Consider the following 20,346-nt stretch of genomic DNA (forward strand, 5'->3'; position numbering starts at 1 on the left):
AGCTCCCTGGCATCTACCGGGTCCCGAAGAAGCTACTGCTCATACTGTCTGTGGACCCTTCCTGGGGCCCCCAGGCAGAGGACCCTAATGTATCTTCCTGAGAGTGTCTCTGATTCACCTCTTTTTGGGTCAGGCTGTGACACCTGCCACTGGTGTTTCCTGTCTTCTCAGTGCCCTTTCCAGGGCCGCCATAGCAGCTACACTGGCCAGGCTGGACCGTGCTGGGCTGAGAGGCCTCCTGCCCGCACCTGGCTCAGTCCCTAAAGAGAAAGCAGCCAGTCCTGGCGGTCACTCATAGGAGTAATGCTACTACTAGTCGTGATTATTGTTATTAGCAACATTAGCATGTATTGAGCCCAGCATCATACAAATCATCTTACATGCGTTATCCTGTTTAATCCTCACCACGATCCTAGGAGGTGGGTAGTATTATTACCTTATTTTACAGATGAGGGAGTAAGAGACTGCCAAGGGTTTCACAGGCAGTTAAGTAACAGAGCCGAGCCTGACCCAGAGCCCAGAGCCCATCCCCTTCTTCCCTTTGCCCTAGTCGCACCCTTGCTAAGTGCCTAAAGTCCCCATGCTGGGCTCAGGCAAAGCCAGAAAGGTGGAGGAGGAAGGGCATCCCTGTGAAGGAGAACATGCTAGAAAGGGAAGTGATGAGCAGGCGTCCTGACGTGTTCCCATGGCAACAGGAAACAGCGCTTCTCGGCTCCCCTGAGTAGAGCTATGGCCTCCAGCACCCCCACTGCACCCTCCGAAGACCCCTACCTGCAGACTTGACTTGAAGGCCAAGCCTGCCCGGGGCCATGGAGGCCAGGATGTGTCTGGCTGTCTCGCCGTGCCAAGAATGAAAAAGATCGGAAGAGAAGGAAGATCAACAGGGGGAAATAGTACCAGACAATCACCCAAAGCAGTGCTTTACTTTATCCTTTTAAGCTGTGGTGATATTCCCACGAGTTGTTGGGTTGTGTACAGGATGCAGGGGGGCAATGGATGACTACCAGGGACCCGCGATCTCAGTTCTTAAATTTCCCGAGAGCAGCTCTGGGGGCTAGCAAGTGCCCACTGCCTGGGGGGGGCACGGATGGACGCCAGGAGCATTAGTAACTCACGGCAGGCATCCCGCCCAGCTCCTGTCCCATGCACCACCAAGCCCCCGTCAGGGAGTAGTGATTTTCTATCACTTGCTGCCTCAGCTAAATCTGCACTGGTGCCTCAGGGGTCAGAGGCCCTGGGTAACAAAGATAGAGACCCCACAAGGCCATCTCGTTACCTGTCTCAACCAGCCCCAGCCCTGGGGCTCCCTTAGTCCAGGGCTCATCAGCCCGCAAGCCAGAGCCACCCACAGCAGGACCAGTGAGATCCCAGCAGCTGTTGCTGCAGTGAATTAGGAGCGGCTGCTCTGAGCTGTGTACACAGCCTCCTTCTAGACTTTTCCGGTACACCCGTCTACATCGCCCCTAGCCACTGTCCCATCTTTCCCATTGTGATCCCGCTCCAAACATGCCCCCAACTCTTGGGAGATGACCTTCCCTTCTGCTTCGCTGAGAGATAAAGACTGTAAGAGCTCCTTCTCGAGGCTTTTGGCCACCTCAAAATGCACCATCTCTCACCAACTCCCCCTGGCGCCTCTCCTTGTTCTGTCTCGCTTTCTCCATCATCCACATCCTGTCAGGCAACTTCAGCTCTTCTCTGGTTCTCCCTCCTCAGCCTGCAAGTGTACCCAAGTCTTCCCTCCCCCAACCAGCCTTCCCTCCGCTCAGCTGTCAGTTCCATCCACCGGCTTCCACATTTTTCTCTCTTCCTTTCTACGAACTCCCGAAGGCAGGAATCTGCTTTCGCTGCCTCCCTCTCCTCCTGTTCAATCCCTAACCTTTCTGTCTGGCTCCTGTTCCAGTTGCTTTGTTGACACCTCTGTCCCCCAGATCCCCAAACCTGTGCCTCTTCTTATTCCCAGTTCCCTCCAACCTTCGCATTGTCACCGATGCCGCGAATTATCTTCTCCTTCCGGAAACGTTTTTCTCCGTCGACTTAGGTGAAACTGCCCAATCCTTGCTCTGCCATTTCCAGTGTAACCAATTCTGACCCCTCTGCAAGGTCAGGTTCTTTCCCCCAGCCTGTGAAAGCCAGTGCCCTCCAACATGCACTCCTTCAGCCTCTTGTCCCGATCAACGCTCTTTTTCCTTGATGGTTTCTTAAATCCACATGTGCTGTGCCAGCTGGACACCCCCCCCTCCCACCTCAAACACTGCGTGTCTGAGACAAAACCCGCCACCTCCCTGCGTCTCTCCTCCTGACAGTGGTACAAACCACCAGCCTTCCAGGTACACAGAATTAGGTTCTTAGAGCCATGCTGGACTCCTGTTAGGTGCCCAGTCGGCCATTCTGCCTTCATGACGTCTTGCAGACTCTTTCCTTTCTTTCCTGTGACTTGCGCCTGTATATTGCTTTCCCAGGATCTGTTTGCAAGTGTCCCCTCTAGTTTAGAAATCACTCATGGCTTGAGATTCTCTAAACCTGGTTGCTGTATGTTGGGAGAAGTATGACAAAGTACCAGAAAAAGCCCACGTTCTAGAGACTGAGTTCTGACTCTGCCCTGACAGTGTGATTTTTTTTTTAATTTTTTTTTCAACGTTTATTTATTTTTGGGACAGAGAGAGACAGAGCATGAACGAGGGAGGGGCAGAGAGAGAGGGAGACACAGAATCGGAAGCAGGCTCCAGGCTCCGAGCCATCAGCCCAGAGCCCGACGCGGGGCTCGAACTCACGGACTACGAGATCGTGACCTGGCTGAAGTCGGACGCTTCACCGACTGCGCCACCCAGGCGCCCCTGACAGTGTGATTTTGACTAAGCTACTTAACCTCTGTTAGCTTTGGTTTTCCATCTGAAAAACGAGGATAACAGTATCTACTTTGGAGGTTGTTGGGAGAATGAACAGTAGCATATATAAGTAATATAAATTGCATATAGTGTTGGCGCATGATAGATGACCAGCAAATGGAAAAATCACGATCATCGTCGTCACTTCCAAGTTTTCAGCCTTATTTCCTCTTGCTTCTTTCTGTACCTCCACTGCTCCTGGCTGGCTGGTCTGGGCTTTACCCCTAAAGCTCATTCGGCTCCCATGCTTTGCTTCTGTCTTCCTCCATTACCTACTTTTTTTTTTTTTTTTTCAACGTTTATTTATTTTTGGGACAGAGAGAGACAGAGCATGAACGGGGGAGGGGCAGAGAGAGAGGGAGACACAGAATCGGAAACAGGCTCCAGGCTCCGAGCCATCAGCCCAGAGCCCGACGTGGGGCTCGAACTCACGGACCGCGAGATCGTGACCTGGCTGAAGTCGGACGCTTCACCGACTGCGCCACCCAGGCGCCCCCAGTACCTACTTTTAATGGTCCCTACCCATCCCCTCTGCCACGGCTTCTCTGTTCACCTTAGAACCATGTTATTTTTTTCACTGCAGAGGAGACCTTAGAGATCCTGTAGTCCAACCTTTTTCTACTTTACAACTGAAAAGTAAAGGTCCAGAAACGTAGAGTGATGTACCTCTGAGGCCCAGAGAAGTAGAATGATGAGCCCAAAGCTATGGTGGCCGATTAATGGCAGAGTCAGAAGCAGGACTCAGGGTCCCGGCCATGCACCCCGGTGCCCTTATCACTCTCCTCCGTGCCTTGGGCCCCTTCGTCTGTTCAGCCCTGTCCTGCTTTGAAGGTCTACACGAAGCTCTGCCTCCTCAGTGACTTCTTTCCCAGTCCCCACCTGCAAGGTGGCTGGATTCCTCCCTTGCCTCCCTCTAGCGCTTATGGCCTGGCCCCTCGGGGCTCCTTTGTGTTCTCTGGGTGTGTGTCCTCCCTCCCCAACTTCATCTCCAGCACTGTGAGGCAGGTGCCTTACCTCTCTTGCCTGTGGGTGCTCGGTTAAACCTGGTTACAGTGGAGTCTGCTCATGGTTTGTGACTCACCCGGTCAGTGTGGGTGAACTTGACTCACACGCCACTCTGCAGGGAGGAGCAATGCCATCGGAGAAATTGCCTCAAGGGTACCTATTTTGACTAGCGGATGGAGGGGAGCATTCCTTGGTCTTGGCCCCAGCATTGGTCTTTTGCACGTCTGAGCCCCGGGCTTCTCAGACCACTGACAAGCAGGCATATCCCCAGTCCTGGGACGTTTGATCCAGCCCTCTACCCCTAAAGCGCACAGGGTGGGTGTGAGGCTTTTCAACTAGGCTGGAAAAGAAGCTGTGGTCCAAGTAAGACCCCAGAAAAGCAGGCCTTTGGGCCAGCAAGCTGGGCAGAGATAGGACAGTAAGTGGGCTCAGGAAGAAGTTGTTCAGGGCCTGACATCTGGCAAAGGGACCATGTGCTATGCTGGATTCCCTGGGACAAAAAAGGTCATCTGTGACCCAGCCCTTTCCGGGCTATTTCTTTTTAGCCCAAGAAATAGGAAAATCTCACTTTCCCCCCCAACTCTAGAAGACTCATACAGTCCCAATAGGAAAAGCAGCTCCAAAATGATCTCTAGCTAGACAAGGGAGTCTTGTTCCCAGGAGGAGGTTTGCGTGTGGTTGAGGAGGGAAGGGGGGACAGCAAGCCATCAGGGCAGCCCCCACCCCCAGAAAGGGGAAGGATGCTGTGCTCCACTCACTCTGCTGCCCCGATCCTTGCTACCAAAAATCAAGCTGCAATTCAGATGATGCACACCACAGGAGAGAATACAGACTCCCTCTGTCTAGCTGCACTAGGTTGGGTCTGCAGAGCCAGTGGGAGGGAAAGTGCGTGCCTTGCAGCAGTCAGTGAGGGCAGGGGTGCAGGGAACAGATACATGAGGAAGGAGCTGGGGAGCTTGGGCGAGCCCCTCTGGGCTGGGCTGGAGCTGGTGCAGGCAGGAGAAGGCACGTGATGTGTGATGCTGTCGTGATGCTGTTGCAGGATCATCAGGACCAAAGTTCAGCAGCCTTTCCACCCAACGCCGGATGGGGCTGGGACGGGAGTGACTGCCCCTGGCCACACCATTGGTAAGAGGGCTCAGGGAAGGGAGGAAGCGGGGGTCCACCCAGGAGAGCCAGGACGCCACCCCCATTCCCTTCAAAATGGCATGCCTGCTGAGGCCCCAGGACCCCTTCCCCAGCCCACGCTCTCCCTGAGCTCCTAGAGGTGGGGATCTCCCCAGGAGACTAGCTCACCAGGACTGTTTTTGCTTCTTGCGCACAACACCTTGTAGCTGCCTTGTCTGTCTTTCTGTCTCTGTCTCCTTCTAAATCAAGCTTTTCCTTTGGCTTTTCTTCTCTCCCTGCCTTCCCCTTCCTCATCTTTTGTTTTTATCTGATTCTGTCTCCACTTGCCCCTTTTTCTTTCCTATCTACCCTCTTACTGCCTTTTTAAAATTTTTTAAATCCTTTCTCTCTCCTCCCCTCCTCTCCCTTCTCTCTCTCCTTTCCTCTCTCTGCCTCTCCCTTTCTCTTTTCTCCTCTCCGTATGTGTGGCTCTGGATCTGTTCGCATCTCTCTGCTTCGCTCTTCACAGCTTCTCTCCTCTTAGCCTGTCTCTTCTTGATCTGTCTCTCCTTCCTCCCCTCTGTAACTCTCTGCTGCTCCAGCCTCCTTGTTTACCGATCCTTGGCCATGGCCTCTCAGAGACACAACCCAGGCCTACCAGAGCACCGGATAAAACCCCCTCCCATATTGTCTTCCCTTTGACCCAAGGGTGCTTGGTGGTGCTGCAGCCATAGATGAAGCCTGGAGTTTAAGGGGCTGAAATGTGATTATACTTTTGTTGCTGCCCCTCTTGGAAGCTGTCCCCTTATCTCTTGACCAGCAGGAAATAGAATGGCTGGTCCCAGGCCTCCTGAAGTTGGCAGGAGCCACTGTTCGTGAGGCCGTGTCACAACGTGCGCCGGGAGGGAGGATCGGGCCGGGCTGTACCTGAGCAGAGTGAATGGTTTCCCTGGTCGGTGCCCTGAGGGAGAAATTGGGAACTTCTCAAGTGATTTCAAGACCAGAAGCAACTGGGAGAGAGGAGCTGTGCCCTCCTGGGGAATATCGTGGCCATTCTTGTGTCTCCTAGAGAGAGACAGATCTTAGAAAGCCACGGCGTCTGAAAGGAGATAAGTAAAGGCCAGCCCAGGAGACCAGAGGCAGCGAGCTGGGGTTTGTTTAGAGGGCGGAGGAGAACATGGGCTTGCCATCCCTCTTAATCCTCTGCTTCTCTCTGCCCCCAGCCTCGGGGCTTTGGTCTGTGATCACAACTGTTATCCTGATGGCATTTCCTCCTTATTCTCGTCCAGTTCCCAGTACGGCCTCCCCTCCTGTTTCCAGCGCCTCCAATGATCCAGTGGGATCCTACTCTATCAACGGGATCCTGGGGATCCCTCGCTCCAATGGTGAGAAGAGGAAACGTGATGAAGGTAGGGAGGAGGGAAGAGGCTTGGCTTCCCTGTGCATGCTTTGTCCTTGGACTCAGGGCTCCGGTTTCGGCCCGGCCTCGCAGCTGCTCTGCTGGGAGATCAGTTTTAGTAGCAAAGCCCAGGTCCCCCTACTGCCCTGCTGGCTCCTGGAGAGGGAGGCAGGCTGCTGGTGGGGCCATCAGCTTCACCATCTGCTCAGCAGTCTTGGTGGCCTCACCTTCCACCGGGACTGCCCCTAATATCCCAGTGGGGTGCCAGGGGAGAAGCACAAACCAGGTACCTTGGGAGGGTTCAGGAAGTTGGGGGACAGCTGGTCTTTGACCCAAGGATGAGAGGCCGATCTGCCTTATTCTTACCTGATCCAACCCCTCAAAAGATGGGGGCGTGATGTCACGTGCAGCTGACCCCAGTGTCCTTTCTCTGTGACACATGGATTCTGCCCCCCATTGAGCTGGACACGGGCCCTCTGTACTCTTCTTCCCTATGGGAGGAGACACCACTCAGGCTCCTCTCTGTCCCTTCCCTTCCGTTCCCTATAATGTCTCAAGTGCCGCCAGCTGTTAGGCAGGGAGTTCAGGCGAGGGAGGAATGAAGAGGAGGAAGAGAGGCGAAAGGATACAGGAAGAGGGAGTGGTGGCCATGGGCCTGGGAGAAGGTGTTTTACAAATGTTGGGAGGTGAGGGGTCCCTTGGTGACCATCCGGTGCTCTTCTCACGCATGAGCCCAGGGCGCAGGGCTGACCAGCCCAGACAAACGGAGACACCGGTGTCTCAAGCCTGCTTCCTGCCCCAGTCTCATGGTCCCTGCTGGGGAAGCAGTAACTTTCTGGTCTAGGGAGGTCTAGAGAATCTCCCATGAAATAGAATCCTCTAGAGATGAGCATACAGGGGGACCGCATACCCCTTTAGCCTGGACAGTCCCAATTTATGCCCTTTGTCTCTGCATCTTGGCCAGTCAGCATCTCCTTTTTCTCTCAAAAATGTCCTGTTTGGGCAATAAATCATGTGGCCGTCCCAAGCATAGACAAGCCCTTGATTGGGGCGGCTTTAGAGGGTAAGGAACAGAGAAAAGGAACAAAACTGAGCTTCCCTGGGCCCAGGCTGAGGGGAAAGAGAGTGTGAAAGCCCTGGCCTCCAGCGGAAGGGACAGGACAGGCCTAGGTCTGGCAAGACAGTGATGACCTGGTGCTGGCCTCCTTCCAGAAGCCCTAATGGCCTCGTTTCACAGGGAAACAGCTTGTCTGGCTCTATTTCTCCTTCTTCCAAAATATCCAAACCCATTTGGCTGCCACGGCCTTTGCCACTCACTAAATTTCATTGTGGTTGTTTTGGCGGCCACCCTCGATGGGCAGGGGGAGGCCTCGCGAAAGGCCCTAAGTCCTAATTCTCCCTGGGGGCTGACCATACTCCAGCCTTAGCCAGGTGCCCTGGCACCCCGAGTGGTTGGGAAGATTCTGCCTCAGGCCCCAAGGGTTTCTCCTTTAACCACTGGCCCCTGCATTTTTTAGAGTGTGAGATGTCCAGCAGGCAGGGCGGGGGAGGCCACAGGACCCCCTGTGTGCTCTCCCCTGTTGGTTCCCAGTTGGGGCCAAGCATGCCCTCTGCTTCCCGGGCTCCCGTGGGCCATGAGAGGAGGCCAAGAGTAGGGAGGCGCTGGCATGAGGCTGTGGCCACCCAGGGTCAGGCCCCACTGGCCCAGAACAGACTGCTCTCCTCCCTGCAATTGATTACATTCATTGTTTCAAGTCAATTCAATTCAGTGAACCTTTTCCTGTGCATCAGCTGCAAGAAAGGCTTGGTGCCACAGGATCCCAAAGCAGAACAAGATATGATTCTTGTCCTTAAGGAGCTTCCAGTCTAGCGGGGCGTGTAAAACACGTGACCCCAGAAAGCAGAAAGCTCCATCAGATATCTGTGTCGTGATGGGAGGCCTGGGCCGCAGGCCATGGGAACTCAGAGTCAGGAGGGAGTAACCTGGCAGAAAGGGCCGCATTTTGAGGAGGAACCTGAACGATGGGTGAGGGGCATGTGCACGGACGATGCAGGGTGAAATTCTGTCTGGTGGGGGAGCCTTAGGACCAGAGGGTGCTCTGGCAGGGTTGCGAGGGCACTAGGGAAGGGCTGGGAGGGAAGCTCAGTAGATGGGTTAGGGCCACAGGGGACTAGGCCAAGACCGGACCAATTATAAGGAGTCTAGACTTTTTCCTGCAAGCATGAGTAGCCACTGAAAGTGTCTGAGCAGGAAGAGAGAAGAGCAGGGCCGGGTTTGGGAAGACCATCCTCCAGCAGAGTGACCGTGATGGCAGTGGGGAGACATCTCAGGAAGCAGTCAGTATCTCCTAGGTGAAGGATAACGGGGACTCTTAGGTTCCTCTTCCTGCTTAAACACTTCTCTCCTGGGCCTAGCCAGGGTACAAGGAGGATCAGAGGCCCTACTTTTTTTTTTTTTTTTTTTTTTTTTTTTTGGGTTGGGGGACGGTTCTTTGGCCTTGACTCCAGCTTCTCTTGACCAACCCCAAACCAGATGGAGCTGCCCTTTCCCTGGTGGAGGCCAGCACCTTTGAGGGAGGCTAGGTCTCCCTGACCTTCCCCCCCCCCCCCCAGGCCACGGTGCACACTTGACCTGTCAGATCCAGGTGGAAGGGAGAAGAAGGAAAGGAGAGAGCAAAGGCAGACCTTTCGCAGCCCTGCCCCCTCCCCCACCCTGGGTGCCTCCAAGCAGCCAGGCCCAGTTTGCATTAGGGAGCAGCTCAGATGATTAAGAATAGGAGAGATAATTATGTGTCAAGATGATGTAGCCCAAGTCTGCAGTCAGGCCAAGGTAGCACAGCAGCTGGCAGGCCGGTAGCAGGAGGCAGCCTCAGGCGTGGGCTGCAGACACCCAGGTATGTCCTTCAGCTACTGGGCCAGCACCGAGGGCTAAGAGAAAACCGACTTGGGGCACTGAGGGGTGTTGGGATGAGGACGGGGATCCATGTCAAGGGACTAGACCTTGGGGGAGCGGAGGGGCATATCTTCCTCCCGGAGGACCCCACTCTCCCTGCCAGGCTGGCTCTCCTTGGGCCCCACACACTGTGGCATCTTTCTAGAAGTGCCATATCCCGAGGGCGAGCCGTGAGCCTGTCTGTCCTCAAGGAAACCACTCCCGCTCCCGCCTCTGGGTACGGTCCGGCCTATTCTTCAGCTCTAACAATGTCACGGTGGTGGGCATTAGCGAGGACAATCACTGTGGCGTGTGCTGGCATTATTGGAGACAATCTCAGCAGTAGTTATTGGTGTTCACAGTGATAATACCCAGAGCGTTATTGGCATTGGCACTCGGAATATGGACAGCGTTATTAGTATCTGCAGCAATCATATCTGTGGGGATATTAGTAAAGGGCCGATCAGCTGTGACTCTGGGGAGAAAGGAAACCCACAGTGGCTGTCAGCCTGCTTGAGACGCCTTCTCACACCCTGGCCATTGGAAGTACGGAAAAATTCCGGGGCTTTCCTTTGAGAAATGTGCTAGTCAGGAAACTTTGACACTCCCCACCTACCTGAGTCCAGGAGCCCCCAGAATGGGACAGGTAGATGGGCCCGGGTAGATGAGGAAGCTGTGTCATGAAGTACCCAGAAGACAGGCTGTCCATCAGTCTGAGAAGGTAGGTCCCCTAGTCCCCTGCTAAAATCTCTGCCTCTTTTTGGCTACAATTCGGGGGGAGTATATTAGGGTCCTTGGGAGGGACCCTGTTTCCATGACTGTTGCATTCCCTGATTTACGTGGCTGGAAGATACAGCCTTTCGATGTTTTCAGGCTGGGAAACCAAAGACCTTTGCCTTTACCCAGTTGCTCTCGGCCGTAGCCCAAAACATGGCTGTCCATCCGTGTTGTTGAAGCACGGAGCAGTTACGTAACTTGTCCAAAAATCCAAATGAAGTCATATGGTATGAGTCTGTTGATCTGTGTGCGGGGAGGTGTGTTAGTATCATCCTTTGATGTGTGGGATTGCAGGGGGCCGTGATTTTGCATTCCATTAATTAGGTGCACAATGAATTGTGCAGTTGAGTGGAGCCAAACCGGTGCAGTTGTGCGTTTGCAGACAGGACGGGTTTGCACGGCCACTAACGGCTCAGTCCTGTCACTGCCTTTAATAGCTCCCTTCTGCTTTGGATGAAGCTATAACTGGAAAAAAGAGGCTTATTTCCTTAGTTAGTTTCCCTTCTCGAAGTCCCCGAGTGCGTTGCTCAGGTTGGACTTGGGGCAAATGAGGGGATTAGGCTGCGAACATGAGCAGCACCTGCCCTGTCCAGGAGCCCCGGCCTCGGGCAAGAGGAGGCTGTAAGACCCCCAGCGAGAAGGAGGATGCCAGGGGGAGGCCAGCAGGAAGTCCCCGGAGTGGCGTGGATGGGCAGCGTGGCTCGGTGGGGAGGGGTGTGGGCTCTGGAATGAGGCACACCCAGGGTTGAATCCTAGGGCCTTGGCGCAAGTCACTAACCCTTCATCAGCTCGGTCTCCTCCGTAGAATGGAGATGGTAACAGCACTTATGTCACGGGGCTGTGGAGCGGGCTACACAAAATCACGGAGGTAGTGTTGAGTCAACTCCATCTTGGAAGATGGGTCGTTGGGGGTCTCTGGGGGAAGACCTAAATGGCAGGTTTATGTTTTGAGGGGAAATAAAGTCATGACAGAAGGAAACATTCGGGCACAGGCTCCCTCATCTTGGTGCGGGGAAAGCTAATGCTGGGATGAGCCAACCTGGATGGGACCAGGGCAGTGGGGGAGAGATGTCAGCCTCGCCTGTGTGACTTGGGAGGACCTTTGTGTAGCTCTGCTCAGTCATTTGCTCTGTGGTTATCCAGGGGGGCCGCGTGGCATCTCGTAGCGTCCGCAGGCATTTTAGATGTGTCTAAATAAATCTAGGACCCCCTTCTTTTCTAACGTGGAGGCACCCCTCCCTCCATCCATTGCTGTGCATTTCTGCTTCCACACGTAACTTTCTTTATCTAGGGAAACATGTGTTTGTTGTTTTATGGACCCCATGTAATTTCTTACGTGGTTTATGCAGACGTGGGTGTGTTTTCTACCATGCTGAGATCTTTGGGTGAAAAGGGGTGTGGAACGCCATGCCCTGGGCAGGCGTGCCATCTTCCGGGTGATGATGGAGAGATGGAGAGATGATTGGAGAGATGACCAGATGCGAGCGGGTGCGTTTCCACCAGTACTCGTGAGCGGGGAGAGCTCGAAGCTAGGCCTGAGTGTGTTAAGGGTCCACAGTACTAAGACACAGGTGTGCATATAGAGTTTTGCCCAAAGGGCCCCGTAGGCATCACCTTGCGTTCTGTTGGCAAATGGATGGGCTGTCCTGAGCCTGCCTCCGGGTTTGCTCGGGGCCGAAGGCTGGGGAGACTGAGGCTGGGAACCCTGACACCCTCAGGCTGTGTGGGAGTCGTCTCTCAGAAACCTCACAGCCCCTCCCTTGAAGAGGAGCCTGGTCTCCCAGTCTCAGGGTCTCGGTCTTCCACCTGCCTGTCTTTCGGGATCTCTCAGTGTCTGTCTGTCTCTTATTTGCTCTAGTCGAGGTATACACTGATCCTGCCCACATTAGAGGAGGTGGAGGTTTGCATCTGGTCTGGACTTTAAGAGGTATGGGGGCCAGAGGGAACCTGGTGTGGGGGTCAGGGGAAAGAGCCGGGGGGGGTGGCGGTTAGAGACTCTTCAGAGAGTGGGCTCCTGAGAGCCAAGGAGCAGAGAAGGAGGAGGTGGGTCAGGCTTCCACTGGGAAACCAAGAGGCTAACAGAGTCTCGGGGCCTGGATCACTTCCGCCATGGGCCACCGCTGGGCTCGGGGGCGGAGGCCCCGGTGGCCTGGAGGGTCAGGCGCTCAGTGGATGGGGGGTACTTTTCCCAGCCCTTGGAAAAACAAAGAGCGGATCGGGTAGTAAAACAAAAGCAAAGGAGACCTGGAAGCACCTGACAGCCCTAATTCATCACGGCCCAAGTTTTTTCCTGTGTTCCCATTATATTTGTTTGTAAAAGTGGAAATCAATTTTGAAGGTAATTTTCTGGAAAGAATGGAAGGGAGGTGGGAGGGCCGGATAAGGCAGAGATGGTAAAAGGAAAAATTTAGGCCAGGCACAGCCCAGGGGCAGCTCTTGGCAAGGTGAAAGAAAATTGCATATTCAATCTCCATCCATGAATCTCCCTCACTGCTGCCCGCCTCCTGCTTGAAAACAATGAAGGCTTTTTCCCAACGCTGGGCAGGGCCTCGGTATCAGCCCCACTTTAACTTCAGGGTCATTAATTCCCTGATTATTGAAGGAGAAGAGAGGGTTGCAGCACCTTCAATTCCAAAGGCACACCCCCCCCCCATGTGATCAAGCCCGGGCTGGGGTGGGGCGGGGGGCAGCCCGGGTGAGGTGAGGTGGTGTTGCAGAAGACCAGAGGGGTGGGGAGGGAGGAAATGGGGAGCCAACTGGACTGGGGGGAAGGAAGCCAGGAGGAGGGTGGAAGAAGGCAGTCATTACTGCATACCTCTGTTGTGTTGTTATTGCAAATTAAAAGTAGCATGTTCCACTCCACAGCTATCTTTGGGGAGGGAGGGGCACCGAGGGAGGTGGGGGATCTTATCATTGCTTCTTCAGCAGACCAGCCGTGGTGTCACCGTGTGAGGTGACATTTGAATTTACAATTCCGCTGAGAAAAGCCATTAATTCACAAATTAACATTTCTCCCTCTCCCTCTCTCTTTAACACTCTCTCCCTCTCTCACATGGATGTGCAAGCAATTGAAAAGACAAAGGAAATAGCCTTAAGGAAGAGACTTTACTGCTAGTCTGTCTGTGCCGAGATTGCTCCCCCTGCTTCCAGATAGATAAACCAATTACCTGAGCAGCCCTGCTCCTGGCCGCCCGCGATCGCCTCCTTTTGTGGGCTGCCTCCATGGCTGGATCACACTCGGTGTATCTCATTAATGTAAACCAGGCATGCCCTGGCCACCGGTCTCTCTTCCCCACTCTTTCTGGAGGGGCAGTGGGAGGAGTGCCAGTGTCAGAAAAGCCAGACGAGGAGGACCCCGGGGAAGAGGAGAGGCTGCACTGCCCGGCTGCCAGGCCCTGGGACTTGGGGTGCGCCCACAGTCCCGGAGGAGGTGATGGGGGAAGCCTGCAGGTGAGCATTCCTTGGTAGGCTGGCGTGGGCGGACGCTTAGAGGCAGAGGCAGGGGCCAGAGCCTGACTCGCCCAGGCCCGCAGGGCCGTTTTCTGTGGCCTTTTGGTCCAGATGCAGAGGACTGGCAGAAGCAGAGAGGGACCCACGCACTCCTTGCACGGGAAGAGCTTAGGGAAGTTTTGTTGAGTATACACCATGTCAGCGGGCCAGGAGTCGGCCCGAAGGAGCTGGTAGGGGTGCCGAGGAGGGTCTAGAAGACTCCTCGAGGCTGTACCTTGTTGCAGATTCCTTAACCTAAACCCAGGACTGGGGCACAGTTATGTCTGTTTGCCACCTAACCCTTACACCTGTACCGAGCCGTCCGCTTCCCTTCTCAGAGAACACTCACCCAGCAGGGTGGCCTGGGTGGCAGTGTGCTCTCAGAACTCTGGCGTGAGTTTACATCGCGGGCAACGGAATCGCAGAACCTCTTTTGGCTTTTACTCTCCTCCAGGCCCTGGCCAGGGACTGTAAGAAAACATTATATTGGCAGAGGGAAGCTGAGCAGAGTTTGAGGTTCTCAGAGGAGACGAGGACGTACTCTGTGGATTATTGCTGGGATTATATGATTCCACATGCACGATAGTACTTAGCCCGGGTCACGGATTCTGCGCCTCATGGGGCAGGTCCTATGAGAGTCCAGAAACCAAATGCACATGAAGGTAGTCATTTGTCTAGACAAGCGCCCGAGTTTAACTGCATCAACACAACTCAACCTATGTTCATTTTCCAACAAAGATTCAAAACCTGGCTACTGTCCACGCCAGTCCAAGAAAGAGCTAAGCTTCAAAGGTCAGCATTCACTAAGCCACCAAAAAAAAAAAAAAAAAAAAAAATCCACTCATGAACACACGTTCATTGTTATGATTATATCTTCCTAGTAACCTGGGAAATTAGACCGTTCATACCTGAGGGGGAAGTTTTTCTATCTTAGTTGGATCACATATTTTAGCCAAACTTTCTGGGTAATGTTGGCCATGAGCCTGTTGAACACCGACCATGTTGTTATGCAGAGGTAGGGGTAGGTCATGCTGATATTTTCTTAAGACCTTTTTCCTTGTCATCTGTGCTTACGTGGACTTACGTGTGTCTGTGGGGAAGCCCTAGGACTTAGCCATGGCAGTGGACATAGGCATGTGCAGTGGACATAGGTGTCTGAATTGCTACATAAGTCTCTGCGTTTACACCAGAGACTGGCAGCCAAATCATTAACCAGCGCAGTCTCCCGGCCAGTTCGTGCTGCTGTGGATAAAGAGTTGAGTTTGGTTGTTTGAGGAAGTATGTTGAGGTTTAGCACGAAAGAGAATTTTTTTCATAAGGTGCCAAAAGGTCGGAATAGGTAGGTGGACTCTCCCCCCACCCCCCCACCCCCCGCACCCCCACGCCCCAGGAGAGAAGGTACAGATTTGCAGTCGAGGGGCCTGTATGTGTCCCTCCGCCACTGGAACTTGTGCTGGGGGAACACAGCATCGCAACTTTTCCAGCAAGGGCCGCCTCCTGCCCCCACCCCTGCCTCTGTGCACTCCTGCGCACCGCGCATGCGCGCCCGTCTTGTCAGACTAGGTCTTCGCCTCCGCCTCCGAGTCTTCCATTCGGTGACTACCTTCCAGCCCTGCCGGTAGGCATCGTTCTCCTTCCTCCACCGGCAAGGGCACCAAGCGAGAAATCCGCTGCCTCAGCTCTGCCCTTCTCCCCCAAGTGCAGGCTAGGGATGCAGGAGGGAGGAGCCGGGCCCTGCTGCTCTCGGGCTCACCTTCCCAGGCGCCTCCTCCTCTGCAGGCCGGGGAGGGGGCAGCTGGGAAGCGCAGGGGCATGGGGGACACTTCAGAGAAAGGGTCCGGAAGGCAGGTAGGCTGGGGAGACCCCGAGTGCTGCTGCCGGAGGGGTGGATCCGAGCAGCCTCCGGACCTTGGCTGGCTGCCCGCGGAGGAGCCCTGAGCTCAGAGCGGGACCCCTTCCCTGCCTGCCATCGCCAGGGTCATGGTGGCCACAGGACTCTCCCGGACCCTCCCCATTCTGCCCTGTGTGTGTGTGGGGGGGGGGGGGTGAAAAGGCAAGGAGGCTTGGGGGAGGGCCGGACCTGGCTCTGGGGCTGGGAGACAGATCACGAGCCTCAGAGCCGAGTTGCAGCAGCGCCAGTAATTCAAACCATCCTGACCCTTCGGTGAACCCGAACCTGCTGACCTTGACAACACCAGACAAGGGAGGCCTCACAAACCTCAACCTGCACGAAGGCCTCGCCTTCTCTCCCTCCTGTACTTGGAGCCCTGTGGCCCAGCCTCCAGGTGGCTCCTAATTTGGCTGTCCCCACCAAATGTCAGCATCTCTGCCTCCCTGAAGTACCCGCCCGCCTGCCTGCCTCAAAGCACCCTCTGTGCTTGGCTCCACTGGAGACAGTACATGGGCATCTCACGGGGTGGGGCGGGGGGGGGGGGCTGCAGGGCCAGGGCCAGGAATTCTCCTTTAAATAGGGCTTTTTAAAAAAGGTTTATTTATTTTTGAGAGAGAGTGAGAGAGAGAGAGACACAGAGAACACAAGCAGGGGAGCGGCAGAGAGAGAGGGAGAGAGAGAATCCCAAGCAGGCTCCCAGCTGTTAGCGCAGAGCCCAACTCGGGGCTCGATCCCAGGAACGCAAGATCATGACCTGAGCGGAAATCGAGAGCCGAATGCTTAACTGACTGAGCCACCCAGGCGCCCGTAAATTAGGCTTTTACGCCTTGCCCGTTCTCCTCCTGCCTGAGGCTTCATCTTTTCTAGAAACATGGCGTGTGTGTGTGTGTGTGTGTGTGTGTGTGTGTGTGCACGCGCACGCGTGCGCGGTCTGAGTGCACACAGGGGCAGGGATAAAATGTGATGGAGACAGAGCGGACAGAGGAGGGAAGAAAAGCCGGAGGAAAGCAGCCACAGGAACCTGCATTAAAGTAAATGCAGTTTATGAAGTTTATGCTTTCCTCCTAGGGAGAGCTGGATTCCATCCAACAGCCTCTCAGAGCCTGGCAAACAGCTCCTGAAGCAGAAAGTGCGGGCAGGAGCTCAAGCAAGCCAGTGACAGAGGGAGAGATGCGTGGACACATGCACTCTTTCTCTCTCTCCTCCCCGTCCCCCCCACCTCTTCCGCCAGGTCTCCCTAGGCCACTGCAAAGTCTGGGACGGCAGGGTGGGGGTGGGGGTTGGTGTGTTTGGTAGGAGTGACTCCAGGACCTTCACTTTCTTTCCCTCTCACTTCCCCAGCCCCCCACCGCATCTCCTTGGGTGGCGTGGCCAACCCAGACACACGGGCGACGTGGACACCTGGGTGGACTGGTGGTGTGGCAAGCTGGGCCGAGGGTAATGTGGGCAGTGTGGACCCTGGGGCAGCCGGCTGGTGGAAGCTGCCGCGGGTGAGGGACAGCGCAGTGAGGATGGTCTTGGGGTGGTAGGCGTGAGGCCTAAGTAGTAGAAAGGACCAGAACGTGGTCTCCCAGGGAGCTGCCTTTTTTTTCTGAGGCTGGGATTCATTTTCTCCGGTACCTTGGTCTAGGCCAACTGGGTACCTTGCAGCTACTGAAGACAGCTGCTGGAGTCTCTTAAGCAGAAACGATTAGCAACCGTATTTTTTCTGGGAATTCAGAGGAAACAAATGGTTGACAAGGTTAGGATACCAGCGTTCTCAGAGGGACTTAGAAGCAAGGTGGGATAGCTGCCCTTCTAGACCTTTCTTCGTGTGCACAGGCACGCAGGTTCGTGTGTGCGTACGCTAATAATATGTAAGTGGGCCTTGACTTTAGAGGAAAGGGGAGTGTCCGGTAAGGCTGTCACTCGGCCCAGGTGGGGGCATGGCGCTCCCTTGCCCCTGTGCCTCATCTGGGGATGGGAAGTGGGGAGAAGTCTGGCTCCCGCCTCTTCCTGGGAACTCTGTGTCCCTGTTCAAGTTCTGCCAGGAGCTGGGACAGAGGAGGACAGCAGAGGTAGAGTCATCCGAAGGTAGGGCGTCCAGAGAAGAGTCAGAGGGAAAGTGTAGGGTGGGCAGAAATTGCTGATTGCGGAGGACGCTCTGGAAGCCAGGAGATGCCAGGCATGGAGGGAGGCAGAAACTGGCCAAGGATGGCTCTCGCCCTTTCTCTCCCCTTCTCTCCCCTTTCCCCTCCCTCCTTCCCTTATCCCTCCCCTCTTCCCGCCACACATCTTTATTGGTTCCGGTAATAGCGTTGATTTGCATGTCAGGCAAAGCCTTGCTACGCACACAAAAAGAAAACCCCAGCCGTGGCGGTGTGGCAGTGTCAGCTCTCGCTGTTGTTCGACAGTGTAAAATTAAATTAATAAAGCCCCCAACACAGGAAAACATAACAGGAAATTAATGGCCTTTACTGTCGCTCTGATGCAGTCATTTGCAACCCTGCTTTCCGCACCAAAGACTTCATAAATGCAAGCAGTTTCTCTAAACAAGCATACTTAGGGCGGCCTGGTATGTAATTTTTCGCCTTGCTTGTGTCCTTTGAGCTAACAAAGCCCCCTTCCCTCCCAGCTCCAGAGAGGTTTCTAACTGGTTCTGGCCCCAGCTGGAACCCAGCACCAGGCAGGAGGCCCCAGCCCCTCCCTGAGAGCTCACGTAGGGCTGAAGGAGGACACAGGTCCCACACAGACAGACCCTCTGCCAGCCCCCCTTCCCCACTGGCGGCCGGGGAGCCTGGAGTCCCAGCCTCGGCCAGCAAAAAGACACAGTACGTGCAGGAAAGCAGGAAAGCTGATCACTCTGGGGAAGTCACCCAATTCCACCCAGTACTCACCCCTCCCCTTTCTCCGTGCATTTCAGTTTTCTCTCCACTACCTGTTTGCTCCCCTCCCATCACTGGCTCTGGCCTTCCCTTCCCTCCAGCTTCATCTCTACCTGCTTACCCTCCTTCTACTTCGTATATGAGTCGCACACACTCACGCTGGCTGTGCGTTGGCCGTGGGTGCCAACGCCCTTCTTTGCTACAGGTAACCCGGGGCTTCTGGGAGGAGCGAAGAGACCTCTTACTCAGAAGGGGGAAAGTAACCAAACTGGCATAAATTCTCCTTATCTCCCTCTTATCTACTGTTTGGTTACAAAATATGAGGGCCCTAAGTGATCATTCAGGCCATCCCTCTGTCCTTGGGCAAATTTCCTATAAACCATTTCAGAGGGCTGAGAGCCTATGGTTTTGCTTTGGTGTGTAAATAGTGGAATATTGACAAAACTTACACTTACTTCTTTGGGGAGCTGTGTATCAATGCGGGCCCAGGTGCCCACTGTGTTGGGATGTATGAGAGGAACACGTAACGAGGACTTGGGTCTCCAGGAACGTACAATCTGCTGGGGGAGGCAAGGCTATCACACATCAGACAATAAGCTCTTAATTAAATGCTAAACCATGTGGCTGAGCATCCAATAGGAATCCGAGGAAGTGGCTAGAAGGGCAAGCAGGAGATGGGACTTGGGCCTGGGAGTGGCCAAGATGCAGACAGACTGTCTCCAGAGACCCCCTCCCGTGTGGAGGGGGGCCCAGTGGCTGTGCTGAGGGTGGTGACAAGGCAAAGCCTCAGATTCTTGAAGGTCATCTGGTCTTATCTGCCACTCACATAGGACTCTCCCTTCCAGCAGTTCTGCATGACAGGCCACTGCCCCTGCCTGGACGTAGGACATAGATGGACGGTTGTCATTGTTAGCACCACTGCCTTTATACTGAGTCCCGGTAGTGTTGAGGGAAACACCTTGGAATCCGAATGTCTGGATGTGGGGTCTGTCTTTACTCCTTGCTTGCTGTGGGACCTTTGGCTATTTACATAATCTCTCTGAATCTGTTTCCTCATCTTTAAAATAGCGACGACAATATTAACCCCTTATTAGAGTGGTGGCAAAGATCTCCCTTTGACACTCTCTCTTCTCTCCCTCCCTCCCACCCTTCCTTCCATTCGTTCCACCTGATTTGCTGAGTGCCTGGAAAAACACTGGGCTGAGCCCTGGGTGGATTTTAGTTTCCTGCACTTGAGGAAGGTTTTTCACCATCCTGGTTACCCACCTCTGAATTCATTCTTGACAGTCAAAGTCCCTCCTACGTGAACACTGAGCTCTACAGACAGTCTAGCCAATGCCAAGATCAGTAGAACCATTGCCGCTCTCCATCTGGAGAGTCTGCGTCCATACGGTAGCCTAAGATTACATTCGATTTTTTTAGCAGCTCTGTCACACTCAAGATCATATTGAGTTCGTGGTCAACTAAAACCTCGAGATCTTTTTCACATCAATTGCTATCAAGCCAGGTCTACCCCATGCTGCACTTGTATAATTGATTTTTTTAACCTAAACATAGGGCATTCCATTTATCCCTGTTGAATTTCATCTCATTGGTTTGGGCTCTTAATTCCACCTGATTAAGTAAGATCACAAGGATGTCTTCTGCAGCATCATCCTAGTAGGGTTTTTTTTACAAGAAGTATTGGCCTTTAAAATAAAGGAGAGGGTTAAGCAGCTGACTTGATGAGATCGAGCCCCGCATTGGGCTCCCCGCTGGGTGTGGCACCTGCTTAAGATTCTCTCTCTCCTAGTCTCTCTGCCTCTCTCTCTCTCTCCCTCAAAATAAATAAATAAACGTCAAAATATAAAATAAAGGAGAGACAATGCCCCACCAGCGAAAACCTCCCTTCTGGTTGCAATAAACGAATGCTTTAGGTACGATTGAGCCCAGCAGCCATCAACCATTTCACTTTTCTTCATCTTGTCCATAAAATTAGGAAGGAGATTCTTTGTGAA

General features: G+C 54.1%; 1 protein-coding gene across 7 annotated transcripts in view; it reads left to right on the forward strand.

Moving 5' to 3' along the window:
- The window catches only part of PAX2 (paired box 2), a 90,817-nt gene that overhangs the window by 37,459 nt on the left and 33,012 nt on the right, over positions 1–20,346 (forward strand). For 4 of the 7 annotated variants that reach the window (XM_045438596.1, XM_045438597.1, XM_045438598.1 and 1 more), the window contains exons 5-7: positions 4,933–5,018; positions 6,287–6,406; positions 11,964–12,032. In XM_045438596.1, the coding sequence (XP_045294552.1) occupies positions 4,933–5,018; positions 6,287–6,406; positions 11,964–12,032 (275 nt within the window). The remainder of the gene's footprint in view (positions 1–4,932; positions 5,019–6,286; positions 6,407–11,963; positions 12,033–20,346) is intronic. The other 3 variants (XM_045438600.1, XM_045438601.1, XM_045438602.1) reach the window with 1 other exon arrangement.

This window comes from Leopardus geoffroyi, chromosome D2 (assembly GCF_018350155.1).
Source record: "Leopardus geoffroyi isolate Oge1 chromosome D2, O.geoffroyi_Oge1_pat1.0, whole genome shotgun sequence".
Taxonomy (NCBI): Eukaryota; Metazoa; Chordata; class Mammalia; order Carnivora; family Felidae; genus Leopardus; species Leopardus geoffroyi.